Genomic DNA, 27,470 nt, shown 5'->3' with positions numbered 1-27,470 from the left:
CCCCACGCTTGCCCTCACACACGCTGGCATCGCTGTTGCAAAACATCGTCAAAATCGCATATCATTCCTCTCACCCACTCTCGCGCACCGACAGTCTGCCCATCCGAGCCCGGCGTGCATCCATTACCTACGCATTCTGACTAGCGACAAACCTAGCCGTATCTCTCGCATTCTCCAAACTCTCCAACACCTCCTTATAACTGCCCAGCCCCGGTACTGCATGCAACATCCTGCCCATCCCTTCCAACAACACGTCGAAGTTGCGCATCAACAGGTCCAGTTCGTCCTCCTTCCTCGGCACGGCGATGAGCTGGTCCCAGATCTCATCGTGCAGCTGCTGGCTGCTGAGCTTCAACACGTCGGCGACCATGGCTGGGTAGGGGTGTCTCCAGGGGGCGTTGGCAGAATCTTCGATGGGCGTGAAATCCTGCGCGGACTGCGGCGGAGCGTAGAAACTCCCCTTGCGCGACTTGCCGTCTTTGGTGGGTTGGGCGGGGGAGAGACGACCGGTCTTGGTGGCGTGTTCGAATTTGGCCGATTCGGCGTTGATGAGCGAAGCCATGCGTGCCATCCCCAGTGCAGCGGATCGACCGATCAACCGGCGCTCGACCGAGGACAGTAGCATCACCGATCGAAGTTGTTGCTGCCCAGACGCAGTTTGCGAAGGAGGCGATCCCTGGCTCGACCCCGCCGTACCAACAGATCCGTTCTCCGACGATGCCACCTTCACCTTCACCTCCTGCGGAGTACTCACCGTCATCGGCGAAAACGAAATATTCACCCCGGCACCCGCACCACTCGACCCCGGCGTCGACTTGGCTGGCGACCCCGCCTGCCCATGCGCAGCATTGAACGCCTGTATCAACTCCAACTCCTTCTGCTCGATCCTCTTCGCCAACTGCGTGAAATGCAACACCCCCAAATGGATGTGAATCACAAAGAAAGACAACATCGTCCTCGCCTGCCTCGACAAGTGGACGAACTCGTCCAGCGCTCTCGCGATCAGATGGTCGAAGATGTTGTGGAACAAGCGGATCGCCTCGATCACGTTCATCACCATCTTTTCGATTCGCTCCGACACGATGCTTCCACCTCCGGCGACCATCGCCTGCACCGGATCGGTCATGCCCAACAGCCTCTCGGTAGCGGCGTGCAGGACGCCTACGCGTCGCCAGATGTACACTTCCACAGCAGTGCCCCACGCGACGCCGAGCAGGACGACCTGTTCGTTGAGCCCACCGCCCGGGTTGTTGATGTTGATGATCGGACCACCGCCAGGCCCACGTGGAGCATCCGGATCGTTGGCACCGATCAAAACGTCGAACGGAATGGCATTGGCTAACGCTCCAGGGTTCCTCAACAGCGCAGGAATGAGATCACGAGCGCATGCCGCCCGCTCCATGATCCTCCGCGACATCTCCGTATCAACAGGGAAGCTGCCATCGTCCTCTGGATCATCGTTCATGTATGTCTCGGACGTGCCCGGGAACGCACCCGGCGGAGCCTGTCTCGAGGGTAAAAGGTTGAGTGCATCTTGCATCGCGAACAGCGCGTCGGCTGTGCGATCGGACGAGCCAGTGTCGCTGCCTGGCGATGGAACCGGTCCATGCTTGACGCCAGGATCGGTGCCAGATCCGATTCCAGAAGACTGATACACCAGATTGTCTTCGCGCATGCTAGAGCGTCGACCCTGAGATACATGCGTAACCGTGTCGATCAGCAGACCGAACCAACCCAACGACTCGGCCAATCCCATGAGATCCGTAGCGATGCGTCGTTGCTGGCTGACCTGCGGGTTTGCGCTCAGCAGAGGGTTCTTCGATGCCTTCTCCACGGTGCGGACAAGGTCACGGCATCGCTTGACGAACCACTCGAGATGTCGCGAAGCCGTCTCGAGTGCGAAGGCCGCATCCTCAGCAGCATCTGCGCCCGAACGAGATCCTCCTTCAGCCAGAGCACCGGGAGGTGGAGCCGTGACACCAAACAAGAACAACCCGTATGCAATGCGACAGGAACGACGCGGCGCCAGCTGCAAGATCAACGATCGAGCTCGCTTCCACGCTGCAGTGGCGATACGGTCGTGTGCATCGCGGTAGTTCTTGCCGTCCGCTGCCTTCCTCGAGACTGCATCGGCGTTGCCCGACGTCATCTCGTCGTCCAACCTGAATTGGCACGCGTAAGCGAGCATGGCCGCCTTGACCGCTTCGTCGATCATGAGATCTCGCTTCGACCTGCGCCAGCCGCCCGGGTTCATGCCCATCAGGTCGGAAATAATGTCGTTGAACTGCGCGGATGCCTCCTGAGCCGTGCCGGGCCCGCGGTGTTGAGACGTCGTCGATGCAGGTGGATTCTGCTGGGGCTTCTCGCCCCAAACACCCATTTCCCCGCCAAGGTGATCAAGGCCGTAAACGAGGTAGAAGAGGTTTGGTTGATGCTCTTTCTGCGCCGACGGTGCATCCACGTGCCATGAAGCCCAGAGCCTCTGCGAGAGATCGAGCGCGTCCAAGCCGATGGCGCTCTTGATGTAGGCGCCGAGATCGCCATCCGTCCGAAGCGGCGAACAGGCTCTCGAGAGCCACAGATTGGCATTGGGCTCGACGGTGTGGACGTAGAGACGCATGCGATTGGTGGTGAGGAGCAAAGAGTCGGCTCGTTGAGCAAAACGAACGTTGGCGCCCGTCGTAGCCAACATTTGCGACTCGTTGCGGTTCTGACAAGCCTTGAGAAGCTGCTCTCGAGCCTCTTGGTTCTGTGCATCGGGCGAGCTGCTGCCTTCGCTGGGGATGGAGATCGAGCGTCGGCCAGACTCGGACGAGCCGTCTTCAAGAGCGCGCTTCTTGTTGCTTTGCCCGGTGGCATCTTCCTTGGTAGTCTGCGTGGCTTGCTTGCTCTCTCGGACGGAATCGGCAAAGTTGGTGGTGCATTCGATGCCTCGTCGTTGGCAATTGGAGCAGACCAGCTTGTTTCCGTTAGCACCGCTGCTGATGCTGCCACTTCCATTGACGCCGCCATTTACTGAAGCACTGCCTCCTTCCATGGGCGCAGCATCGGACATCTTGCGCTTGTCACCAGTGTTTCCGGTCGAAGAAGCCTGCTCCTCCTCGATTAAAGCACCCGCAGTGGTGTGGGAGACGTCGTTCCCATCAGCATCGAGACGTAGCTGAAAGTCGCAACCTCGCTTCGAGGCACGGCACTGGTCGCAACTGATGTTCTGCCTCCGACGTGTGCGTCGACGTGGTGGGATGCCATCCCGCGAAGCGGAGGCCGAGCCGGATGCACCCAGACTCCCGCCGGCTCCGTTGACATCTTGGACCGACGTTGACCCTGCAGCATCTTGCGTCGAGCCCGCACCCTCGGCATTGGGCTCCGATTTGACCTCGGTGAAGCGTGAGAAGCCGGCGTCATCCAAGATGGCAGCAGCGGAATCAAAGTCGTCCGCACCACCATTCGGGCCGCTTACGTCCGAGACGAATGGATCGAAGTAGCCTGCTTGATCTGCTGAGAAGCCGAGAGAAGGGTCATTCGGATCCGTCGAAACCGGTGCCATCAAATTCAGGTCGAGCGGCATGGACCCATCCGTAGGCCAGACGGTTCCCGGCGGAGCAACAGAGTAGAAAGGCTCGTCCAACGTCTGGCCAGCGATGTAGGCTTCCGCAATTGGGTCCTCGAACGTGGTGAGATATGAACGTCTCGAGTCGGCGAGCTGCTGTCCTGAGTCTTGCGGTTGCAAGGCTTCTTGCAACGACGACGAGCTGGCTGGGAACTGGTGAGAAGAAGGACCCGCAAGACCGAGCGCAGCCTGAGACAGCGAGTGAGACGGCGGCATGGATGGAGCATGTTGCGAGGGAACGGAAGGAGGCTGGGATAAAGGCGAAAAGGATGGTTGTGACAGTTGGCCGCTGACATCGGATGAAGCAAAAGGTGGTGACTGAAACGTGAACGGATGTGGGTGGTGCGACATGTTGTGCTGCTGTGGCGTCATTGGCGGCTGGAAATGGGACTGCATCTGCGGCTGGAACTGTTGCTGTTGCTGCTGGCCAGGGATGTGAGCCATATGCTGGTTTTGCAGGTCTGTGCGCGGCACACTCTGAGCAAAGGGCGGCGGCGTCGGTTGCAACTGGTGCTGTCGACGCTCGTCACCATGATGGGGCGAGAGGAGAGTGCCTTGAGGCCGCATCATGTTGTCCTGCGGCGGAGGAACCTGCATGCTTGCGGGTGGACACGACAGGCGACGGTAGATCCTAAGCGGCTATAAGGCGGAAGCAAATGTTACTGCGTCCGAAAGGGTGTGTTTCTGATCAGGATGGTGCTGTTCAAATTAGAGGCAAGGAAACTTCGGAAGTTTGCGCGATTAGGTATCCATCGTTAACAGGCGATCGAGATAGGCGCCATTTATATGCAAGACCAAAGAGCAGTGACGGACAGCAAAGAGACGAATGGCGTACAGATTCCGCGGATCGAGATGAGCCAGCCTGTACGCTCGGCTGGACAAGACAGTGTACAACCGGCAGCGATACCGGCAAGAGGCGTCAGTAAAGACCGTGAGCGCTAGTTTGGATGAACGAGGTTGCCTTGTTGAATGCCGTGAGACAGGAACAGCGTTGAGCCCACCTCTGATCGCAGGAAAGTCGAAAGCGAGGGTGGATGGGAAATCCGTCGACGCAAGAAAGTGAAGCAACGAACGGTACCTGAATGCAGACGTGCAACGACAGGTTGGTCGCCGGTCGAGATGATGTTGTCCTGTCGGGGATTGCGTCCGTTCCGAGGAGCCGAATCCGAGAGGTGGAAACGAAAAGAGGAAAGACGCCGGCGAATCTGGTCGAATGCCGAAAGCCAGAAAGATGTCGAAATGAGATCCGGTAGAGGGATGGAGGGTGGGATGGCGTGGTTGTCGAAAGCGATGGTGGCGAGAAAGACGACGTGGAGGACGCAAGAGAGGAGCGAGCAAGCCGATGTGACGAGGAATGCACCTGAGTGCGAAGCGGACTTAGCGAATTGGCAATCACCTGGTCATGCAGCCAACGGGTCACTCACGGCTCAGTGCGGTAGTCACGCAGCTTCGGAACAACCGAGGCTTCAGAAAAAGTGGAAGGGCAGCGAGAGCCTTCGAAAGGGCCCAGCGCAATGCTGCGCAGAGGCGAGCGTTAGGTTGCAGCAGCGATGCACACCGTGAGAAGGCGTTGCAGAAGCCTTTTGTTCCAAATCATATTCCATTTAATTCAAATAAATGATTTCCCTAGATGATTGGTTTCGGCAATCCAGAAGAGGGTCAAAGCGCTTTGACCTTGTCTGTCTTTGGGTCTGGTTTCTAGAACGAGATCCATTCACCAGCTGAACCAAGCGTGTGCGGTACAAGATGGCACAGTGCGCTGACCCTCGGATCTCTGAGATATGTGGAGAGGTGCCATGCAGCGGGCCCGATCGCTCAGAGAGAACAATTGCATCGGTAGTGTGCTGTACAACCGTCGATGCTTCGAGGGTTGATCACGCTGAGTTGCGGAGAGAGAGAGAGAGGGTGCTGAGAGACGAGGTATTGCAAACAGAAGCTCAGGGGCACAAAGGCTGCTGCCTCGCTTGCTTCCTCCCTGCCGAAAAGCGTGGGGAAAGAAAACAGATTTAGGACTTATCCTCGAGAACGCCATCTTGTTCAGATTCGGCTGGCTACGTACTTGCTCCGTGGAAAGACGCCAAGAAAGAAAAGGAAGTCGGAGCCCTGCTCTCTGTCTCTCTGTGTTGTGTCTCTCGTCTAGTCCCCGGTGCAAACACGCGCTTGTTCGCTTGTTGGCATTCGCCAGGTGCACTTCCGGAAAATCCGGAGTAGCGAGCAAAAAAAAGTCGAAATCGCGCGGGGGGACTTGCCTCCAAACAGAATCTGTGCTGCGTCTTTACACTGCAATTGCTGTACCCTGCACTGCGGGTCGAGCGAGGTAGTGCGGGCATGCGACATCGGCACATCCGATCCGATCTTGTCCTTCCCCCGTAAAGCCTGGTCTAGCTTTTGCTCTCTCTCTCTCTCATCAATCTGATCCACCTCAATTTCACGCATTGCTGTCGAGGGTCGGCGATGTTGGCGAAAAGCGTGGGAAGAGGCTTTTGTCGGAATGCTGTCAACAGGGCCATGTGGGTCGGCCACTGCGGAAAACGACCTTCGGAGTGGCGAGCGCTGCTTTCATGTCGAGCTTGAGGTCGGTGGTTTCGCGGTGTGGATTCGTCGCTCCTGTCCGTTATGAAAGTTCGGAAGTCCATGTTTTCGTCATGAGAGGACTCGAGCGTAGATCAGAATCACTCACCACTCGCAGACACACCCACAATCCTAGTCTCCATCAACAGTGGATTCATCAACATCGTCACATTTGGACCACAAACAATCGATCCCTTTCTGCCGTCAACGCAAACACTCGCCCAACCTGATCTCCAGTTCATCCCCCAGAACCAGATCGAACCTCTCAAACGTGTTCAGAATCTCCCTCATCGAGGCCACCAAATACAGATCCAGCTGTCCTGCACCACCGGCTGTCCACACCCTCTTCAACTCGTCCTGCACCTCCCCCCTCCCCTCCCCTTGCTTGCTTTGACCATCTCCATCCGCCTCCACCCTCTCCAGCTTGTCATCGATCTCCCTCGCCTGAGCCTCCAACTGCATCCCCAACGTTCGGATCTCACTATCCAACCCGACGAATGCCGTCAAAATACGCTTGATGTCCTTCGACACCGTTCCGTACGGGTCTTCGGTGAGACTCTGACAGAGAAGGGATTTGAGCGTCAGCGCGGCACAGATGGTCCTGTGAGCATCGCGGGCGATGACCGAACTGGCCAGGGAGGAAGGAGATTCTCCCAGAAGGGTTTGCTGGCGACGTGCGCCGAAGAGGACGTGTTTCGCGTCGGAGGGGAGAAGCTTCCATGCTAGTGTGATGAGGTTGAGCGAGGTTTTTGAGAGGGATTGGATGCTGAGCAGCGGAGCGGGTTGCTGTTGTGGTGGTGTGCTGACGGTCGTGGAGGTGGATGGTGCTGTGGCCGGTGACGAGGTGGACGGAGGGGTGGAGTCCTTTGGTGCAGTTTGTCCCGCAGCGAGCTGGTCCCAGATGGTCTGCGGTGGCTTTGCGCTTGTTTTCTGCTGCTGTGGCTGCGAAGTAGACGGCATCGACGCCTGCGGTTTGGTCGCAACCTGCCCCCGCCTCACCACAAAGAGCCTACTCTCCTCCAACAACCCCAAACATCGATCACGAATCTGCATCCACGCCGTCACATCACCCCCTACATCCCGATATATCAGCCCCCTCATCTCCTTATCCCCTGCACTCAACCGTGCCAGCTCCGAAAACGCGTGGTTCGAGAAGAACAGAACCGGCTCCTCGATCCCATCGAGCAGCAACCGATTTGGGAACTTGGCATACTTGCTGACCGGAGGCAGCGGATGCGAGAGGTAGACGTCCAACAGCAGGTATGCCGTTTCGACAGCGCAGGTAGCCGCGATGCTGAAAAGCACGCTTCGAACCGACACTTCGAAGAACGCGAATTCGACGCGGAACGAAGGGACCAAGAGTCGACGCATCACGCCACGCGTTCCGAGGACGAGCAGGATGGTGCTCCACATGCGAATGCGGACGATGCTGTATACGAGGATGCTGGCTGAGGAAGTGAGTGCTGCCACGAGAGCTGCTCGGGGCAGACGTGCGGTGAAGGCGGCGACGACACGATGTTTGATCGTCACGGGTGTGTCGGTTGTCAATGTCGATGCGTCGAAAGACGGTGACGCCACAGCTTGAGGAGACGGTAGCGATCGCGAAACGAATGCGTACACGGCGCCGAGCACGATGGATTGGCCGACGAGGTAGAGGAAGCGTTCGTTGAGGTAGAAAGATGCGTGCGATTCGACCCAGATCTGAGGTGCCCATCCGCCTTTGCGGTACGTGAGCAGCGCAGCATATCCCAGCGCCAGCACAACGAATGCAACAACATGCTGAAATATCAATGTCACCAGAGTTGGATCTGATAATGCTGCCGACAGCTGCTGCGCCTTGGATGACGGCAATCGAGCTGGCGGTGTTGTGATCTGCGAGAGGCTGCGTTTGCGCTTTGCGAGCAAGGGAAGTACGCCGAGTCCGAACGACAGCAGGCTAGCTGCCAGTGTCAATGGTGATATGAGTGAGAGTGAGAGCGTACTGAGTAGCGCCGACGTCAAGAAGAGATGCCATGCAACCGCAGCAAGAACGAAAGCTCGAGTTTGGCGTGGGCGCAGTGCGATCTTGATGACATCGCGATACTTGGTGGGCAACTGCGCCGGAGGCACTGCTGCCAGTCCGGACGGCATGCTCTGGAGGAAGGCGCGAGCCGAGCACCGAAAACCAAGGGGGATGTTTGGGACGCAAAGGTGGTGATCGTATGCTGAGTTGGACGAGTGAGAAGAAAGAGAGGAAAAGAAAGAAAAAAAAGTGTTGATGTTGTTCTGTGTTTTGTGTGGAGTTGGAGCGTGCGAGCGTTGCTCAAAGCCGCGTTTCTTCGCGAGAATATTGAGCGTCATGGTGCTTTCTCGCCCGAGAACGTAAAAGCGTGACAGTCTGCTGCGATTCAAGAAAAGCACTTTTTTCCCTTGTCCCGAAGAAACAAAATGATTTTCAAGTTCTTCTCAGAAACTCACTGCCATCTCTGCCTGATCACCACGAGCGACATCACGGAGCCACTCTGACTCTGCAACACCTTCGCCTTCGCCCTTTCACCGTCACCTCACCCACCAAAGATGGTCGTTGCACCTCTCGTCCGCTCAGGACGTCTCGCATCGCGTGCGCTTCGCACGGCAACCTCTGCCTCTTCCTCGTCCACAGCTTCGCCGTCCTCCTCTTCCAACCTTCGCACACTTCACACCTGTCCACCGACACCCGAGTTGCTCTCCCAAGGTTGTGCACCGTTCCTCTCATCACCTACCATCAACCAGATCTCCCAAACCTGGCAATCCGGTCTGCTCGAGCTGCTCAACCAAGAGGTGCGCGATACCGAGCACGCCTCCTCTTCCATCGTCGAAACCGTCATCTCCCTCTCCCAGAATCGTGAAAAGATTCTCGCCTTCAACTACGCTTCCCAGGCACTCAACAATGCCTTCTTCCTCTCCACTCTTGCACCACAGGATCGGCTGAGGAACCCTACACCTTTGCCCAAAGTTGCCACTGCTATCTCCAAGAGTTTCGGTAGCTTCCCTGAAATGTGCCTCGCATTCTCCTCCGCTGCTTATGGTATGAGCGGATCAGGTTGGGTATGGCTAGTGACAGACCAACACAGAAACCTCGGTGTAGTCCCAACTTTCGGTGCAGGAACTGTTATTGTTCAAAACAGAATTCAACAGGGAAAACACTTTTCCCTGCCCAGCATCAACGATCATTCCACCACCGGTTCCGATTCTCCCAAACAATCCCAAGAGCGCCCAACAAGACCTGCAGACTCCCTATTCACAGGCCTCGGAATCACCGACAAAGTAGGCAAGGACCTCTACCCCCTCTTGAACATCAGCGTCCACGAACACGCCTGGTTGAACGATTACGGCATCATGGGCAAGGAGGAATATCTCACGAGGTTTTGGAACTGCGTCAACTGGGACAAGGTCGAGGAAAGGTTCGAGTCGTACTGCCCGCAGTCTTCGCGATACCTCTAGGTTGCCTCGCCAGCCCTACCAGCCAAGCGAGACGCGAGATTTTTCAGCATCGCTACCATCGTGTTCCGACCTAGAGCAACCCACACCTGCACCATTGTACACTACTTACACTCACCATTCCAAAATGCAAATCAGCCACAGCATCGGTCTGCAGGTCAACATTCGATCAGAGCATCATTCTTGGTTGACATTTCGTATGCTTTCTTGTTCGACATTGTTTCAAGTCATTGTTCAGTACAGTGTTCTCGGTCTGGGAAAGGGACTATAGAAGAGATCAACTCTTTTGCTCCTGGGCGCTGCGTACGATGAGTTCGAGAGCAGGTCTCAGGCAACTCCAGTGGTCGCCATCGACTTCGTGGAAAGAGACGTTGTTGGATCTCAACCAGAATGCTCTCCAGTCGCCCTCGGTAGCAATGACGCCTTTCAACCTGGACTCTGCCCTGGCGTTGACGATCACGACCTTTCCGGGCAGCCGTTCCGACGGCTGCAAGCCCAGGCAGCGGTAATCCGGCAGGCTCAGGGCGCACGACCTAAAGTGCTCCCGAACTGTGTTGGACGTGATCGGTTTGAGCATCTCGTCAAGCGTGTCGGCAGGCAGCGGCTGAATTTGCTTTGGACTCGGCGTGTCGATGAACCCCACGAATGCGATTTCCTGACCAGCCGAGAGGAGCCGTCGGGCCACCTCAAGCGCGAAGATGCCGCCGATGCTCCATCCGGCGAGCTTGTACGGTCCTTGCGGCTGGACACTGCGAAGCAGCTCGACGAAACGATCGATCAGCTCCGCTATGCCGCGACTCCATGCTTCAGTGTGGCCCAGGTAGGGTGAGTCAAAGCCGTAAATCGAAAGCGAGTCGACGGACTCGAGCTTGGGCAGCGACTGAGCCGTGCCGCTACCGTCCGGAAAGACGAAGAGGATGTTCTGTCCGTCGAAGCGCTTGGATCTTGGTCCACCGATGTGGACCGGGGCGGACAATGTGTAGCGCCTGTCCGGATTCGTGAGCTCGTCCATCGGCGACTTGGCTTTCTGGTCGCCAGGAGCTGGTAGGAACGTTGTCGGGATCGTTCTAGGAGGAATCTCAGTTGTCGTCTTCGACGCTGTGCCACAGCTGTCTTGCGGCCTGACAGCAGTATGAGAGACGTTGAGCGTCTCATGACGGGCGCTGCTTTCTGCGGCCTTAGCCGCCTCGCCGGCAAAGCTTCTTGAGGAAAGCTGCACCAGCCTGCTCAGCATGTCCCTGCGGATCCGTTTGAAGGCGATGTTCTCCATGGACCCCATCAGCTCTCCGTCTGGCAAGAAAAAGTAGGCGGACCCCTTCGACAGCTCTTTGTCTTGCTCCATCCTTGCGTATACCTGCAATTTTGTTCTGCTTCCTGGCTCGATTTTGCCGACAGCAGGCATGATCACGATCCTGCCAATAGCTTCAGCCATGTAGACAAAGGGGCCTTCAGCAAAGCTGACGTTGCTGATGAAGCCAGTGAGACCTCCGAGACTGTCCAGCAGCATCGGACTGCATAGGAAGCGGCCGTCGACGGCATCGGCATGATGACTGACCTCGGACACAGCTTCGTCGCCATGCTCAGTCATCCAGATGGTGTTCATGCCGCGGAAGCCGCCCAGGTAAAGCACGATGGCCTCGAAGCTTTTGTAGATTGTCTCGGTCTTGATCATGCAGGCAGGCTGCGACTTGATCGTCGACACCGTTCGGAGGATGAGGTGTCGAAGTCTGGCCCACTCGCGAGCAACCTGCTCCTTTGAGATGATCCGAATGCGGCAGGAACCGTATTGGTGCTGTTGAAGCTGGTGCTCACTGTGAGAAAAGAATTGCACGATCGAGCCATCGTTTGACGTCGGATTGCCCTGCATTGTGATCTCGATGCTTTGCCTGGAGTCATTCTCGTTCAGGTAAAGCGAAGCCACCATTGAAAGTCCCAGCACCTCAATGACCACATCCTCCGATGATTGTGAGGACGGTCTCTGCTTGCAAGGGTCCATCTGCCACCAATACATTCCAGCTTCTTGCGCAAGCTCAACAAAGACCGTAGCCGGCGCCAGGGGAACGCCGAGGATGACATGACCACGAATAAAGTCGCGGAACGATCGCTGACTGACGCGTGCTAAGAACATCGCTGAAGGTGGCGTGCCTTCGAGCTTGACACTTTGCCAAATTAAAGAGTGAAGTGGCTTCGGTCGTCTCATTGATGCGACGTGAGTAGCTTCGCTCGAGTTTCGCCCACCTTCCCAAGGATCAGATTGGCGGGATGCTGCAACGAGATGATCTCGAAGGCCGCGATCTTTGAACGGCACCCAACATTCGTCCAGATCGAAGGGATACAGCGGTAGCTCTTCTGCCAGCCCATGGTGGCGGGTTCGGAGACCAAGATCGGCAAAGACGTTGTCCCAGCGCAAATCAATGCCACGGGACGCGAGCTCCTTGGCCAGGCTCAGCGTCGCAGTCCAAGAGGAGCTGCCCTTTCGGAAAGAAGACAGAAATTCTGGCATGGGCGTGGAACCGGCGTAGCAGCCTTTCAACATCGGTGTGCAAGTCGGATGAGGTCCGATCTCTACCCAGACGTCTACGACGAGCTGCTTCTGCGTGTCGCTGATCGAATCTGAGAACAGTACCTGTCTGCGAAGGTGTGAGACGAGGTACGATCCGTCGATTTGGTTGCCGTCGGGTGTCATCACTTTGCCGAAGAGGTTAGAGGCCAATGGGATCATCGGCTTGGAAAAAGGGTGTTTTGCGACCACCTTGCGATACTCATCCATGAGAGGCTCTACAGCCTTCGAGTGAAATGCATACGGCACCGGAATGGCCATCGCCTTGATCTTGGGATCGCTTTGCTCGCAGAAATTACGCAGCTTTTCGATCTCTTCGTTCGGTCCGGCGACCACAGTGTCGTTGGGACTGTTGAGGCAGGCGATCTCGAGCTGTTCGTTACCACATGCTTCCAGCAGCTGCTCAACTTTTCCGTCACCCTCACGAATAGCGAGCATCGTCGAGGCGTTCGGCGCACACAGCTCAATCATGAGCATAGCACGATGGCCAACGAGCTCGACGAGGCTTCGCAAAGATAGGACACCAGCAAGCCAGAGCGCTGCATACTCTCCGAGGGAATGACCGGCAGCGCAGGAAGGCGTCAAGCCCCAGTCCAGCAGCATCGATGCCAAGCCGACTTCAACAGCGATCAGCGCGAGCTGATACTGCACCGCGTTGAAGGTATCAGCCTTGCGCTCGGATCTCGAATCAGTCTGCGAGGCGTCGAGAGTGGCGCGAAGCGGGTGGATGACTTCGACCAGGCTGGGAAGCTGCAGACTCAGAGCAATGGTGTTGCAGTTGTCAACGTGTCGGCGGAAGGCAGGACTTTGTCCGTAGAGTTCCCTTGCCATATCGAGGTATTGGGCCCCTTGACCACTGAATACGATGCCGATGCTTTGTCTTGTGCGATCTAAGGGGCCGGTGTTGATCAAAACGGATTCTTGGCTGCAGAGACACGTCTTCGCCTCAGCTATGCTGGCAGGCGTGGCAATGAGGCGGTGGGGAAGCATGGGATCGCCCAGCGAAACTGTGCTGCAGAACTCTGTCAAGCTCATGTCCTTGTTTGAGTCCAGGAACGCCATTAACCTGCGCCGTTTTGCGTCCAAAGAGAACGAAGTGGCGGCCGTGACGAAAAGCAGATGGTGTCTGTCGTCGGACCCATGTGCAGAATGGGCAGCCACGTCGAGAGCATCTTCACTCATCTTCAGCAGCCTGTCCCGATACGCGGTGCCTCGATCCATGACGATGGACGAGTTGCCGCCAGCTGCCGAAAAGTTGTCGACGAGCGTGAATGCCGTATCGGCCCTGTCCAGCTTTGTCTCTTGCAAAGGGACATGCAGACCGTCAAGGGGTGGAAGCTTCGTGTTGAGTTTGGTGCGGATACCGATATGCCGGGGAACTTCACCATGCTCGTAGATTTTGACAGTCTTGATCATGCTGCTGGCGCCTGAAGCTGCTTCCGAATGCCCAATGTTAGCTTTGACCGAGCCAAGTACGAGCGGCGTTGCTTCACCCCTCTTGCCCTGGCCGAAGGTCTGGACGATGCCAGAGACCTCCTCGAAGTCGCCGCTTTGCGTACCGGTGCCGTGCATTTCGATGTAGCTGTAGTCGTGGGGCAACGTCTTGCTGGCTATCATACCTGCTTGGTAGAGCCTCTTCTGCGTCGGGCCATGGGGATGTGTGATGGAGAAAGATTCGCCAGAATGATTGGTTGCAGCCGATGAGATCAGGGCCAAGATCGGATCGCCGTCGCGTACCGCGTCCGGAAGTCGTTTTAGCAGCATGATGGACACTGCGTCGGCGCGTGAGTAGCCGGCACCTGCGTCGTCCAGCGTCATGCACTGGGACGACGGCGAGAGGAAGAAACCTCTGTCCAGTCCGATGGTGATCTGCGGCTGCGTCAGGATGTTAACGCCTCCTGTGAGCGCGGCGGACGTTTCTCCGGACAGCAAGCTGTTACAAGCGGCCTCGACCGCGACCAGAGCCGAGCTGCACGCAGTGTCGTATGTGCAGGCCTCACCGCGGAAGCCAAACGTTTCGTTGAGCCTGGCGACAAGATGCGCACGATGAGTGTTAGCAACAAAGTCACCCTCGATGTTCTGACTGAGGTGCTCGCGATAGTCGTCGCTGCAGTAGGCGAGATGCGTGCTCCACTGCTCGGGTTTATCGGGACGTCGATAGGGTGAGAAGCCGTATCCTGCCTTCTGCAGAGCCTCGTAAGCGGTGAGGATGGCCACCCTCTGCTGAGGGTCGATCTTTGCGCAGTCGCCGCTGTTCGCAATTTCCTCCAAGATGCTCTTGTCAACCGAGCCTGGGCTGGCCATAAAATTGCCCGTCTTGACTCGCATCACATTGCGCTCCCTATACGACGCGGAATGATAATCTTGGTAGCGATACAGATTTTCAGGGATCTAGGGTTTGCGAACGAGCGGCAACAAGGGCAACTTTGAACGGGTCAGTCTCCATGTGTCCAACGGCCCCTCGAGCAGGGCGTGGCACTGCACACGGCTCCGCACTCACCTCTTCGCACATGCTCTTGCCCTCTTTGAGCAATTGCCAGAGCTCATCAGCGTCGTTCGCACCTGGTACTTTGCACGACAATCCGATGATGGCGATTTGTTGACAAGGAGTACCTCGAACCTTTGAAGAGGGCACCGGTTCGTCTCCATAGCGATGAGAGTCTTTTGGGTACAGGCGATCGAGTAGCTTGAGGGGAACGTACGCGATCATGTGCGATGAAAACTTTTCTGCTGCAGAACGGGCGTGTTCGTCCCTCATCGTTCCACCCAAGAGCGCGAGCTCGATTCGAGGTGTGTGTACACGCGATGCGGCGAGTTGCTCTTGAGCCAGATCCGATGCGTTCTTTAATTGCTGTTGTGACCGTCCGAAATCCAAGGTCGAGAAGAGCTGTGCGATATCAACAACTAGCTCATCTCTGGCACCTGGCTGCTGGGAAGGACCTTGATCGTACTTCAGCGACACTTTGATGTTTCGTTCGAGCAAACTTGACTGCAGATTTTTCCAAAGCAGTAAACAGTCGCCCGATGTCAATGCGGGAATCAAAGACATTTCAGTCGCGATGTTGTTTCGATGTCGCTGTGCGTCGTCGTCGTCGTCGTCGTAGAGCACAGTCTCCAGATGTGTGATTTTATCAATCGCGATCACTATTCCGCTGACAGTCTCCTCGACTTGTATGCCGTTCGCAGAGCACTTCGCTGTGATAGCAGTAATGTGCTCTTGGCTGGCGTGGATGCTGACCCTCTTCCGGGCATCACGATTGCCTGTCAATTGAGATTTCTGTATGTAGAGGTCGAGCCAGTAAGCAAGCTTGATTGCGCCGATGGCCGTGGCCATCAACTCCAGGCGGCAAGAGACGTCGACCGACCGAAGGACAGCGATGGACAAGTGTGACTCAGGATCCCACATTGCAGCAATATCGCCTTGCAAAGCCTCTCTGAATTCAAGTTTCGATGCAAGCACCACTGCGACTTGCGCCAAGGTGGTCAACGTGAGCGGAAGTGACCGCAGATCTTGGACAGATGCTTCTTCTGCAAGCCGCTCGAATGTGTCAGGGAGGGCAAAGCGCCTGAAGTGACCGTCCGAGATCGTATGCGAAGCTACGTCTGCCTCTGTTCGCAACGCACGATAAGCTGTGTCGATGAATGCTTTGAGTACGACATCGTAGCGTGACGCAACGTGCAACAGTTTGAACGTGGATGGAAGGAGAATGTGACGATGGGAAGCATGAAGAAACACGACCTTGTGTCCGTGGGCCTTCATGATTGGAGGTGTCTCTATGAGTCGGCGGATGGCGGACGAGCTTGATGTAGACTGTCACGCGAAAAGGGCGCAGAAGTTCCGCGTCCGATCGTCAAGGGGACAGATATTCGTGAAGCAGTCTTATATGTGACAAGGTGGCTCCAAGCTGCTCGTTCTGATCCTCTTGGTCACTCAAGCTTTGAATGATTCTGCCTCATGCAAAGACACGAGCGTCAGCAGCGGCTCGAAAGAAAGGCAAGGGATCAGATCGCTGGTGCAGTGCATTCAGGAGGCAGCCGACGGTGATGCGTGCGGAAGAAGCGAGCCCGTCTGGTTGCTGTGACGCTCCCAAGGTAGAAACTTGCGATTCGTCCGTCGTGTTCGTCGAGCGTATCGGAGGAGGTCCAGCGGCTTGATCCCGGCTATGTCCCGTGCTCCGAAGCTCTTCAAGCCAAATTGGGCTCTTGTGAATCGAAGTAGTGGCGTGTGATTCCGATAAGAGTTTGTTTCGGCACATCCGAGCATGGCGTCGGTCTCGGAACGACCCGATGCAGACCGCTGTAGAGACGTCTGCCGCAAGTGGAGATGCTTTCGAGGAAGCACTTTGATGAATTTTGCTGGCAATCTCCTCAGTTCCGCAACTGCACTCGGCCTCGAGAGCTGCGGTGTCTTCTCGATGTGAAGATTCGAAGAGGTACGCCCAAAGTTTTCGCAAGAGCCGGCGTGGCGAAGCGTTTCGCGCTGTGGCGCATCAGAACTTCGTGTGGCTAGCAAAGGGGTGCGAGACGCTTAGATGGAGCGTCTAGACGCAGCTAGCCACACCGAGGTACGCTCGGAGGTGGTTCTCAAATCCGAAACGAGGCTTGACAGCACTGTGGGGACGTAACCCTCGGAGCTTCTTGGACAGCCGCCGCGACACCGTTTGAAAGCAAAAAGGCGCATCCGATGTGACAGGCCCGACGTGACCTTCGGAGTCAAGGTCAGATGTTCGAAGACTTCTGTGGCCTCACAAACGCTACATATGGCGTCTCCTCATGCAGCCGACTTTGAAAGTTGTGGGCCTCTCGGCGCCACCCTCACGCCCATTGCCCTTGTCTCCAATTCGCGGGAGGTGACGATCGGATGATCCGACGTGAGATTCCTTGATGGGCATTTGAACCGCAACGTCGACAGAGCTAGTTTGCGAAAGATCCCACGCCATCCTGGATCAAAGTTCGATCTGGGTTCTGCTTATTTATAGGGTGCATCGATGCACCGAAGGATGCATCGATCGTGTGGCTCTTTGCAACGTACAAACTCAAGCATTTGGCCTGGTCTCCTCCGACAACTCAGCCGGGACGAAGAGCTGGCAATGTCTGCACGCAAGATAAGGCTGCTTGCTCTGCACGGCAAAGGGACCTCTGCAAGGATCATGAGGGCGCAGATCAAGCCCATCGTCGATCTACTGGGCGAGATCGTCGTGGTCGATTACATAGACGGCGGTGAGCCGTCTGCTCCGTACCAAGGTGAGTCGTCGTCGGAAGACCAAGACCTTGTTGCGCTGTTACACTTGGCTGAAAAGCTGCTCCTTTGCTTGTACGCAGGTATCGAGACCGTCTTTCCGAAGGAGTCTTACTATGCATGGTACCAAGAGCCCACTCGCGATGCTCTGCAGGCTGCGCATACGAGGGTGGCCGTACAGCTTTGCCCAGAGCATGTCGGCAGCTTCAAGCCGCGCGGCGCTGTAATGCCATCGATCTCTACAGGTCTGAATCTCGATTTGGGCGCCTTTTCTCTGCCGAATACGCCACTGTCATCCAACACGGCTACTCCGCCCATCGGCTTCTTGCCGCACAGGTCTTTCTCTAGCGCTTCCAGTGCGGTCGGCAGAACGGATGACTGGTGTCGGAACGGCCACGGAACGATCCGAAGAAGCTTCAATGCTGCTGCCAGCGTTCCTGCAGTGGATACGCCTGTATCGTGCCCGAGCACGGCAGGGATCAAAACGCCGCTGCTGACCGAGAGTGGCGCTTACGATGGACTGATCTGCTTCTCGCAAGGATGTGCAGTGTCGACAGGCCTGCTGCTGGAGATGCAGCAGGATCGTACTCGAGTCGGGCCGCCTCCGCTGCGCTTGGTGATCCTCATATGCGGTGGCAGACCTTTTGGCCCGGACGGAAGCATGGAAAGAGTCGAGCCAGCGAGCGTGCCGCCGATCGCCATCCGCAGCTTGCATGTTCAGGGAAGGAAAGACGCCGGCTTGGAGGAGTCGAAGAGGCTCGCAGATCTGTACACGGATGTAGACAGACAAGTGCTGGAGCTGGACATCGGACACTGTCCACCAAGACGCAGCATGGACGTGGAAATAGTGGCGGCCTCGATTCGACGAAGCATCGCGGAGATGAGCTGAATGAGGCTCAGCGGGCTCGGAAGATCAAAGGGGAGGACAGTTTGATCGACATGACGGACAATTGTCACACATCGAGGAGACAAAGAGACGAGCGCGGCAAAGGAGGGATGTGCGCATCTTAACATGTCGGGCCGAGGCTGTGAAGATGAGTTCATTCAGAAGGGACGACCTCGAGACGCCACGTGGCCAGCTGAGCCGGCGGCAGATTTCCCTTTCTCTTATGCTAGCGTTGTCGTTTCTGCACGCTTTCTGAATTTGCATCCAGACGTGCGAGCCATAAGCAAAAACTTCGGGTAGTGTCAGACCGGTCTTGTCTGCATGATGAGAGCAGCAGGCTTTCCGGGAGCGACAGGAGGAAAAGGGGTCCCCGAGTATGGAAAAAGGACGACGAGGATGAGGGCAGCAGCGGGGCAAGAGCTGGATAGGGGAGTTCGCGCGATGATTGGACCCTGAACTCTATACTCGGAGCGATCGAAGAGGACAGAAGAGCCTTTGTGGGAAGAAGGTGTGGCGGGGAAAGAGCGGAGTGTCGAATTGCAGACAGACCAAAAGCAGCGCATGTACACGGCACTGTAGCAGCAATCTGATTCGAAAGCTTCCTTTCGGCTTGCTGATCTCGATACTTGGTGGTCGAAACGAGCTTCGACGTCGGCACAAGCTGCGCCGGTCAAGTGGATCGATGCTCTTTTTCTGACACATTAATCTCTGCCCAATCAGTCGACCGTAGCCGATTTCTCCTTTAGGCTCTCTTCCTTGACGCTACGCATTTCTAGCTTGCCCCTTCGCTCACAGCACACTCGACGGACCCTCTGCGATCACGAATGATTGCAGTGGCAACACGATATATCGGAAGGTAGACGCCATCGAAATGGTTCCCGAAAAAATAGAACAGAAACGGGAAAGGAGAAAGAAAAGAAGAAATAGAAATAAAGATTGGAAAAGTCGACCAAAAAAGAAAAGAATTCAAACGTGGGAGGAGCTGAAGAGCCGAGCGAGATGTGATCTTGTGGGAGTGGGCGTGTGATTTCACGGCGAAACGAAACAGAGCGTTGGTCCAAGCTGAGCGAGCGAGCGAGTGCACTGCTTTGACGGTTGATGGTGCCGATAACTTGGCTCAAGCTACTGTAACTTTGTTTGGAAGTACACCGACGGGCCCAGGCTGTGTGCGTTTGTTGCTCACCATCATCTTGATATCTCATTCTCGCCTTCATCTCCCACCTCGACTTCGTAAGCATTTCATCGGCATCGTCAGCGCAAGCGCAAGCGGATCTGCCCTGCCCAAATCACACCGCATCGATCCCACCACCCTCTTTTCTTCATCTTTCGTTTCACCGCGACACAGCCACCGCTGGTTGGCTCCTCAAGCTTCCAATCTGAGCTCATGGGCCCCTGCACGCTCGCCTATTAGCTGCAACTATACCTTCGAAATACTGTGGCACATATCACTGCATCTTGCAGACGCTCTCCAGACGCACCGACACGTCCCTTCGCATCACTCTGCCCGGGGTCCCACCCTCGTAGCTTGGTCGCGAGTGTTTCTCCGATCCTACTCTTAGTAACTTATCAAGTCTTCCGTTTCGCGTCGAATCTTCCTTTTCCTCATGCATGCCAATCCTCGCAACTGGTTGTAGAGCATCTGCGAGCATCTAGCCGGCCCACGACCGTCCTGCGACTGCCTGCACTCTGCACACCTGACTGGACCCAGGTAGCATTGCCGATTGCTGATCAGGCGAAAGCTCCTTTGAGCTAAGCTGAGCTCAGCCCGCGCTCCCTCATTCTGAGGCTGCTGTCTGGACCTGTCCATATCTCTTCCGTCGCCATGACGGGGACCGAGCGCCGCAGCCATCCCGGCTCCCTCGGCGCCATGCCGGCCCGCTCTCCTCTTTCACGCTCCCCTTCTCCACACAGGAAAGCGCACGCCTCGTCGTCCAACACCACAAATCAGCTCGCCAATCGCTCCACCCTTGCGCAGAGGACCAATCAGCATTTCCACTCGGATGCTCCCACCTTCTCCAACCATCCCGACTTTACCGCCGCCTTCGGCGCTACACCCAACTATGAGCTACCTCCAGAAGGTCTCTTTGGCGCGCCACAAGACGAAACTTCATTGTCCAACGCAGCTTCGTCTTCCTCATCCTATTGGCTGTCTGCCGATAATCGCTCTCAGTCCGTACCTCCCAGGATAGCCGTTGACAGCACCAACGCTCGCAGCTCAAACATGAAACGTGCGGTTCCGCTTATAGACACCAGTGGGCTACCGCATTCGCGCAGGCAGAGTCTCATGGAAGAAGCCGAAAAGCGTCCCACCAGCCCTCACATCACTTCGGCTACTCCCACGAGCGCTCGCCATCACAACATCTTCACGCAGCAGCAGCAGCACAAGCAACCCAGCTCACGCTCCAGCTCGTTCCATGAACACGATGCGCATCCTCCGCACCAGTCCAAGGGCCAGTCGCTGCATCGAGTCGCCTCTCCTTCCTTACTCAACTCGGGCATCGGCCGTGCTGCCGTCTCGGCCGCGCAGTCCATAATGGATGCTGTGGCCGGCCGCTCGTCTCCTGTTGCCCTGCGCTCCGCTCGCCCCTCTCAGGACGACAGGAACAGTTTGAGCGACGACGAAGCAGGCAAGGGGCATGGACGCAAGGCTGCTGTAGCAGTCGGAACGCGCTTCACCCCTTCCATCCATCACGCCCGTCATCAACATGCTCACCACCAGGAGGGCAAGCTGCGCTCATCTTCGCCCAAACCCATGAGTGCTGACATGACCTGGCGTGCTAGCATCTCCGAGTCGCGAAGGGCTACTCCGGCTGCCTATCGACCACGACCAGCTTCGGTCAACAGGCGACGCAACAGCGCCGTTGTCGATCAGCAGCCTACCGCCGCTCTCGGCGACAGCTCCGACATGCAGCTACCCAACGGCCACAAGTCCACGCACTCTTCCATCTTGATCGGCTCGCCCATCGTCATCCCACAGGCTCGCAGAGGCGCTGTTCGTTTACGTCCCAGCCGGAAACGTCGCATCGCCCGCCAGGTCAAGCCACAAAGAACGTTTCGACAGAGCTTGTTCGTCTTTATCGCAACGGTAGCGCACTTCGTCCGTCTGCTTGCCTCGCCCGCAGAGGCATTTCGACGCTTCAGAGAGTACTGCATCGAGACACGCATCGCCATTGACGACGCTTTTCGAGATCCGCAGACGGGCGTGCGCTGCTACTATCCCGCCTGGCTGCAGGCGTACGTGCCACTGCTCATCTGGCTCGGCATCAGTCTGAGCAGCACGGCGCTGGTCATCACTTTCCACACGCAAGTGTTTATTGGCCTCGATCACATGTCGACCTACTTGCAGGGCTTGGGTTTGTGGGGCAAGGTCATGCTGGGTTCGCTCATCTTTCTCACCACATTTCCGCCATTGCCGCTCTACTCGACGCTGATCATGCTTTGCGGGTTCACCTTTGGCCTGTGGCAAGGCTTCATCATCAGCTACATTGCCGCACTCTCAGGTGCCATTGTGGTATTCACCCTCAGTCGATCGTTGCTGCGCGAGTGGATGGTGGGGTTGCTCAACAAGAGCGGAGGGCTGAAGAAGGTGGTTCGTGCCATTGAAAAGCAGCCCAAGCTGTTGTTTCTGGTGCGACTTGCGCCGTATCCGTACAATCTGATGAACACCCTGCTTGCCAGTTCGCCCACGTTGACGCTGCGCACCTACGTGACGTGCACTGCATTGGCGCTGCCCAAGTTGCTCATCCACACGGGGCTCGGAACATCGATCAAGAACTTTGCAGCGTACAACGGCGCAGCTGATGGTGAGAGCAAGGAGGATGCCGAGGCTTCAGAGACGGCGGAGCACGTCAAGAAATGGGCTGGCTTGATCGGTGCGGGACTGTGCTTTGGCATCATGATCTACCTCTTGTCTGTTGCCAGACGCGCGGTGGACGAGTTGGACGACGAAGGCGAGGATGGCATGTACGACGACGAGGTGCTGTACGATGACGAAGGTGAAGGGCTGCTTTTTTCGGATGATGATGGGCACGACGGTCACGATGGCGCGGACGCTCTGGATCATGGTTCGGGCGTCGACATGCGCGAACGAGCTGGTCCATCCACTTTGGGCTTCCGCAACGGGTACGCGCCGATCGAATCGTCGCCTGAAGAACGATTCCGCCATAGCATGCGTCATCCGCAGCCCGTACCAGGTCCGCTGGTGCTACCAGGGTCGAGCTACGACTACATGGCGTCAGGATCTGGCTCGTTCGATGGCAGCGGGTCTGTTGGCACGCACTCGATCGATCTCGCCGACAAGATTGCCGAGATGGAAGCACATGCGGAGAACATGCAATTCGAGTCGCCTATGCATCGGGGCGCAGAGCAGGAGCAGGTGGAGCCGTCGATGCTGGCGAGTCCCAAGTGGTCGCCGATGGTGGCAGCTCTGGAGGACAGGGTGGATACGAACGATACTGTCATGGACCAGAGCAGGATTTTGTTCCTGGATCGGGATAACCCCGAAGAGCCGGATGAGTATCGCCATTAGCAGGAGCAGCAGCCGTGGTCGCTGTCGGAGCAGCTGGATGTCGACCTCAACTCTTGACCCTTGACCCTCCTTACCCCTGTTTTGACGTTGTCCATGTTGATACCGTCACAGTCACGGTGCCTTTTGAGGTGAATAGAACACATGAATACTCAATCAGCGAAGCCAAGTGTGAATCAAGGTGTCTAGCAGTGTTTGTTGCCAGTGAGAAAGAACAAGAGTCTCTTTCGGCGTGAAGCGGAGAAGATCCGAGAGCTGCTGGAAAAAAGAAGCGCTCGCTCACCGACGAGAAAAGGAAAATGTTGAAGAAATGTCATTCCTCATCCGCACCACCATCCTTGACACCGAAAGTCACACGCCGCTTTCGATTCGATCTCACCTGCTTGCTCGACAGCAGCGTATGATAAGCGCAGTACGAACAGCAGCATTTCGACTTTGCCCTGTACCACCGACCTCTCTCACACCACTGCGAGTGTTGTTGCGAGAGCCGATCCACTCGTTACGCTTCAAACTGGACTTTCAGGTCGCATATCGCGGTTTCCAGTTGGACACGATGAGTACGCAAGAGTCCGTACCCAAGAGGACCAAGGTCGACGGTCAAGGTGAGTTGATTTGCGTGAGCGCAGAAAGCAAAGAGCAAGATTGAGAGTCGGAGAAGACGTCGGAGGCAAGATGAAGGGAAAGGCAACTTTTTGGCAAGGATGGCTCGTGCGATTTCAGCGCACACCGCCGCGTCTTGGCGAAATGAGGAAAAGAAGAAGAAAAGGAAAAAGCGCAGCGCAGGAAGAAATTTATTAAACAAGACTCGAAGGGACGCAACTTCTCAAGACCTCTTTTGCTTCTTGACTATCATCCCATAACCTCTTCTGACATCGTATTTCTTCCCGATCGCGCGCTCTGTCAACATGCCAGAACACATCATCACCCACAGCGGTACCTTCCACGCCGACGAAGCACTCGCCGTAAACCTCCTCCGCAAACTCCCCCGCTTCGCCTCTGCTCCCCTCACCCGCACCCGCGACGCCTCCACCATCGACTCTGGCTCCATCGTCGTCGACGTAGGCGCCACCTACTCCCCCGAAACCCACCGATACGATCACCACCAACGTGGGTTCGAAGAGGTCTTTGACGAGAACCACTCGACCAAGCTTTCCTCCGCCGGACTCGTCTGGAAGCACTTTGGTCGAGAGATCATCTCGACTCATCTGCAGCTCGATGCCAATGCGCAGAAGGATGTCGTCGAGCTGCTGTGGTTGAAGATGTACGACGACTTTGTCGAGGCTATCGATGGCATCGACAATGGTATCTCGCAGTATCCGAGCGATTTGAAGCCAAAGTACAAGAGCAGGACCGATCTCAGTGCCAGGGTGGGGTATCTCAACCCTAGCTGGAATGAGAAGTCGGACAGTGCTGAACTCGACTCCAGGTTCGAAGTCGCAAGCGCTATGGCTGGCAAGGAGTTCTTTGACAGACTCAACTACGCCTTCAACGCATGGCTGCCTGCTCGCCAAGTGGTCGAAGATGCACTCAACAGACGCACCCACCCTCAGCTATTGGTGTTTGACGAGTTCGCCAGCTGGAAAGATCACCTGTTCGATCTCGAGAAGCACCTCAACATCGCCCCCACGGAGAAGCCTATCTACGTCGTCTACCCGGATGAGAGCGGTAAATGGCGTATCCAAGCCGTACCCGTCTCCCCCGAATCGTTCGTCTCGCGCAAGGCGCTTCCCGAGCCATGGAGGGGTATCCGAGACCAAGCGTTGTCCGACCTGACGGGTATCCCTGGGTGTATCTTTGTGCATCAGTCTGGATTCATCGGTGGAAACGCGACGCGGGAGGGCGCTTTGAAGATGGCCAAGGACGGGTTGGCGCACACGGGTGTTCCCTTCATCCACTCTGCCACCGTCGGTGATGCTGCAGACGGTGGGCATACGCACAGCCACGATCACGGCCACACGCACGACATCATGGACCATCCTGGAAAGTTCAACGATCGAGAGCTGCCCAACTACGAGAATCGAAACTGGAACGAACGCGCCTTCACCGTCGGTATCGGTGGACCTGTCGGTTCGGGTAAGACTGCGCTCCTCTTGAGCCTCTGCCGAAAGCTCCGGGATCGCTACAACATTGCGGTGGTGACCAACGATATCTTTACGCGCGAAGATCAGGAGTTCCTGCGCAAGCACTCTGCCCTCAACCCCACGTCCAAAATCCGAGCCATCGAGACAGGTGGTTGTCCGCACGCAGCTATCCGCGAAGACATCTCCGCCAACCTCGAGGCGCTGGAACAGCTGCAAGCCGAATTCGAGACCCAACTCCTCTTCGTCGAATCCGGAGGTGACAATTTGGCTGCTGCGTACTCGGTCGAACTCGCCGACTTCCACGTCTACGTCATCGACGTTGCCGGTGGCGACAAAGTACCCAGAAAAGGTGGACCGAGTATCACGCAGAGCGACGTACTGGTGGTCAACAAGATCGATCTCGCCGATATGGTCGGTGCCGATCTGAGCGTGATGAAGCGCGATGCGGATAGGGTGAGGGATGGCGGACCGACGGCGTTCACCAGTGTCAAGCTGGATCAGGGCGTGGATGCGGTGGTCGAGATGATTCTGAGTGCGAGGAGGATCGCGGGCGCTGATAAGGCGGGTAAGCCGGTGGCTTAGTGGAAGAAGAAAATGCAGAGAATGGTTGAAAAGTGAAGTGCGAGTGTGAGGAAGAGAACGTGTGGCCCAGAGTGTGAGTGCGGTTCTGGAGGTGTATCGAACAAAACGTGAGCCGGACGAACTCCCGAGTTGACATCACAGAGGCCAACGAGGGGCCGAGCAACATGCTGTGATCCGTACACCGTGATGGATTCTCACTTCGTCGGTTCACCCTGTCACGGCCTGCGTATCGCTGTTCAACACCGCACCCACAAACCCACGCACTTTTCTCTTTCTCCTGATGGGTTTCACACGTTTGAATTTTCCTTACAACTTGGCCTTTGCGCCCCTCTCATCACCTTCGATGACGACAAAGCAGTTCTGGGCGCACATGGGGAACTTGCTGCCATACACCTTTGCCTGTTCGCTGCTGGCCTGGCCCTTGGCGTTCCTCGCTGCGATCCCCTGTGCGATGACTGCCAGCCTGAACCAGGCCCACGCCTTGGCTGCAGTCCACCTTTCGATCGGATATTTGCGATTTGTACCTTGGCAGTATCGCTGGATGAGATCGGATTCCACCGGTACGGGGGATTGGTCGGGGGTGAGGTTTCCGAGGGAGAGGAGGAGGGAGCCGGAGCGTCGACTTTCTTCCCAGATGCTGGGATCGTTGATGCGCTCCGGGATGGTGCAGGGGGTCGAGTAGGGTTGGAGGAGGTTGGCGAGATCGGAAAGGGGGTGGCCGAGGGTGGAAAGTTCCCAGTCGAGGATCCCGATGACGCGCGGTTGGGTGGGGTGGAAGATGAGGTTGTCGATCTTGTAGTCGCCGTGAACGATGCCCGTTTCGTCCGCTGGCATGTTGCGAGAGAACCATTCTAGGAATTCGATTCCGCGAGGGAGCGCTCCTACTTTTTCCCCCGTCTTGTCATCCTTCACCTCGGCCTGAATAGAGCTAACTTTGCCGAGAGATTTCATCTGCCTGGTGTAGAATCCATTTGGCTTTCCGTAGTCACCCAACCCAATCTTTGCCGGGTTAACACGGTGAAGGGCAGCCAAGGTGTCGATGGCACTCATCCAACACCTCCTCCTCTCCTCCTTATCCGCGATCTGAAGGAACCGGTAATCTTCAAAGATCCTTCCATCGATAAACTCCATCACATAAAACGCCGTTCCGACGATCTCCTTCTCCTCGCACAAACAAAACACTTCCGGCACGGGAATTCTGTCCCTCGAATCCTCCGGTAGACCTTTCGTGTACTCGAACAGCGCTTTCAGGATTCGATATTCTCGCTCGACGGCGTGGGCGGTGGAAGAGAGCAAGGAGCCGGGAGGTTTCTTGCGCAGCACATACTTGCGTGAGTCAGCAGCAAACAGGATGTACGTAGGATTCGACTGTCCAAACGAAAACTGCTTGACCGAGACGGGGGTCTTGATAGCGGGGACCTTGGAAGAGAGGTAGGCGTTGAGAGAGTCGAGGTTGATCGAGTGTCGTACAGCACCGTACTGCTGACCCACTTTGTTCTGCGTCATGACTAGAATCTCCACCAATCGGTCCCTCAAGACCAACGTTTATGCCTGGTGAAATTGGAGAGAGAGTATGAGTGTACTTTTGCGTTGGTATCGATGACCCCGCACAAAGATGTGATGATGCTCAAGAAAGGGAGTCTGTAGCGGATCGAGTTGCAAGAACTCCCCGTTGCCCCGCACTTTTTCCACACCTTGCTGACAGCTAGCTGCTCGTGGCTTGGCCTGTGCCAGCTCTCGCTCTTTCTTCCGGTTCAACCGGACTCGGCTACCGCCAAAAGACCGCGGATCGGTTAGTCGATGAATGTTAGACCGTCAATTTCCCTTACTGACCCTTTATTCCGGCTTCCCAATTCGCTTCCTGCCGGTGGTACCGGTAATCTTCGCTTGCACCGACCTCTCTGCCCACCCTCCCACCCACCCACACACACAGCACACGAATTCTTCAAGCAAAACT

General features: G+C 56.4%; 11 protein-coding genes across 11 annotated transcripts; 4 read left to right on the top strand and 7 right to left on the bottom strand.

Annotated features, from left to right (window-relative positions):
- Positions 1–127: 127 nt before the first annotated feature.
- PHSY_002566 (hypothetical protein) lies at positions 128–4,207 on the bottom strand (the record flags this gene model as incomplete). The annotated part of the gene is made up of 1 exon (XM_012333190.1): positions 128–4,207. One exon carries the CDS (start codon positions 4,205–4,207, stop codon positions 128–130), a length of 4,080 nt encoding a protein of 1,359 aa, XP_012188580.1.
- A 1,218-nt stretch (positions 4,208–5,425) lies between these two features.
- PHSY_002565 (mitochondrial protein import receptor) lies at positions 5,426–6,246 on the bottom strand (the record flags this gene model as incomplete). Its single annotated transcript, XM_012333189.1, has 2 exons — positions 5,426–5,585; positions 6,032–6,246. 2 exons carry the CDS (start codon positions 6,244–6,246, stop codon positions 5,426–5,428), a joined length of 375 nt encoding a protein of 124 aa, XP_012188579.1.
- Positions 6,247–6,385: 139 nt separating this feature from the next.
- On the bottom strand, positions 6,386–8,311 carry PHSY_002564 (hypothetical protein; the record flags this gene model as incomplete). The annotated part of the gene is made up of 1 exon (XM_012333188.1): positions 6,386–8,311. The coding sequence occupies one exon, from the start codon at positions 8,309–8,311 to the stop codon at positions 6,386–6,388; it is 1,926 nt and encodes a 641-aa protein (XP_012188578.1).
- A 426-nt stretch (positions 8,312–8,737) lies between these two features.
- Positions 8,738–9,643, top strand: PHSY_002563 (superoxide dismutase; the record flags this gene model as incomplete). Its single annotated transcript, XM_012333187.1, has 1 exon — positions 8,738–9,643. One exon carries the CDS (start codon positions 8,738–8,740, stop codon positions 9,641–9,643), a length of 906 nt encoding a protein of 301 aa, XP_012188577.1.
- Positions 9,644–9,917: 274 nt separating this feature from the next.
- Positions 9,918–15,960, bottom strand: PHSY_002562 (polyketide synthase; the record flags this gene model as incomplete). The annotated part of the gene is made up of 2 exons (XM_012333186.1): positions 9,918–14,591; positions 14,701–15,960. The coding sequence occupies 2 exons, from the start codon at positions 15,958–15,960 to the stop codon at positions 9,918–9,920; spliced, it is 5,934 nt and encodes a 1,977-aa protein (XP_012188576.1).
- A 264-nt stretch (positions 15,961–16,224) lies between these two features.
- Positions 16,225–16,464, bottom strand: PHSY_002561 (hypothetical protein; the record flags this gene model as incomplete). The annotated part of the gene is made up of 1 exon (XM_012333185.1): positions 16,225–16,464. One exon carries the CDS (start codon positions 16,462–16,464, stop codon positions 16,225–16,227), a length of 240 nt encoding a protein of 79 aa, XP_012188575.1.
- Positions 16,465–17,290: 826 nt separating this feature from the next.
- Positions 17,291–18,328, top strand: PHSY_002560 (hypothetical protein; the record flags this gene model as incomplete). Its single annotated transcript, XM_012333184.1, has 1 exon — positions 17,291–18,328. One exon carries the CDS (start codon positions 17,291–17,293, stop codon positions 18,326–18,328), a length of 1,038 nt encoding a protein of 345 aa, XP_012188574.1.
- A 1,442-nt stretch (positions 18,329–19,770) lies between these two features.
- Positions 19,771–19,974, bottom strand: PHSY_002559 (hypothetical protein; the record flags this gene model as incomplete). The annotated part of the gene is made up of 1 exon (XM_012333183.1): positions 19,771–19,974. One exon carries the CDS (start codon positions 19,972–19,974, stop codon positions 19,771–19,773), a length of 204 nt encoding a protein of 67 aa, XP_012188573.1.
- A 173-nt stretch (positions 19,975–20,147) lies between these two features.
- Positions 20,148–22,853, top strand: PHSY_002558 (hypothetical protein; the record flags this gene model as incomplete). Its single annotated transcript, XM_012333182.1, has 1 exon — positions 20,148–22,853. One exon carries the CDS (start codon positions 20,148–20,150, stop codon positions 22,851–22,853), a length of 2,706 nt encoding a protein of 901 aa, XP_012188572.1.
- Positions 22,854–23,755: 902 nt separating this feature from the next.
- Positions 23,756–25,513, top strand: PHSY_002557 (hypothetical protein; the record flags this gene model as incomplete). Its single annotated transcript, XM_012333181.1, has 1 exon — positions 23,756–25,513. The coding sequence occupies one exon, from the start codon at positions 23,756–23,758 to the stop codon at positions 25,511–25,513; it is 1,758 nt and encodes a 585-aa protein (XP_012188571.1).
- Positions 25,514–25,819: 306 nt separating this feature from the next.
- Positions 25,820–27,019, bottom strand: PHSY_002556 (hypothetical protein; the record flags this gene model as incomplete). The annotated part of the gene is made up of 1 exon (XM_012333180.1): positions 25,820–27,019. The coding sequence occupies one exon, from the start codon at positions 27,017–27,019 to the stop codon at positions 25,820–25,822; it is 1,200 nt and encodes a 399-aa protein (XP_012188570.1).
- Between the last annotated feature and the right edge of the window lie 451 nt (positions 27,020–27,470).

The sequence above is a fragment of the Pseudozyma hubeiensis genome (assembly GCF_000403515.1).
Source record: "Pseudozyma hubeiensis SY62 DNA, scaffold: PHS25, whole genome shotgun sequence".
NCBI classification, from domain to species: domain Eukaryota; kingdom Fungi; phylum Basidiomycota; class Ustilaginomycetes; order Ustilaginales; family Ustilaginaceae; genus Pseudozyma; species Pseudozyma hubeiensis.
Note: the sequence above shows the minus strand (reverse complement) of the source record. Positions and strands in the feature narration are given on the sequence as shown.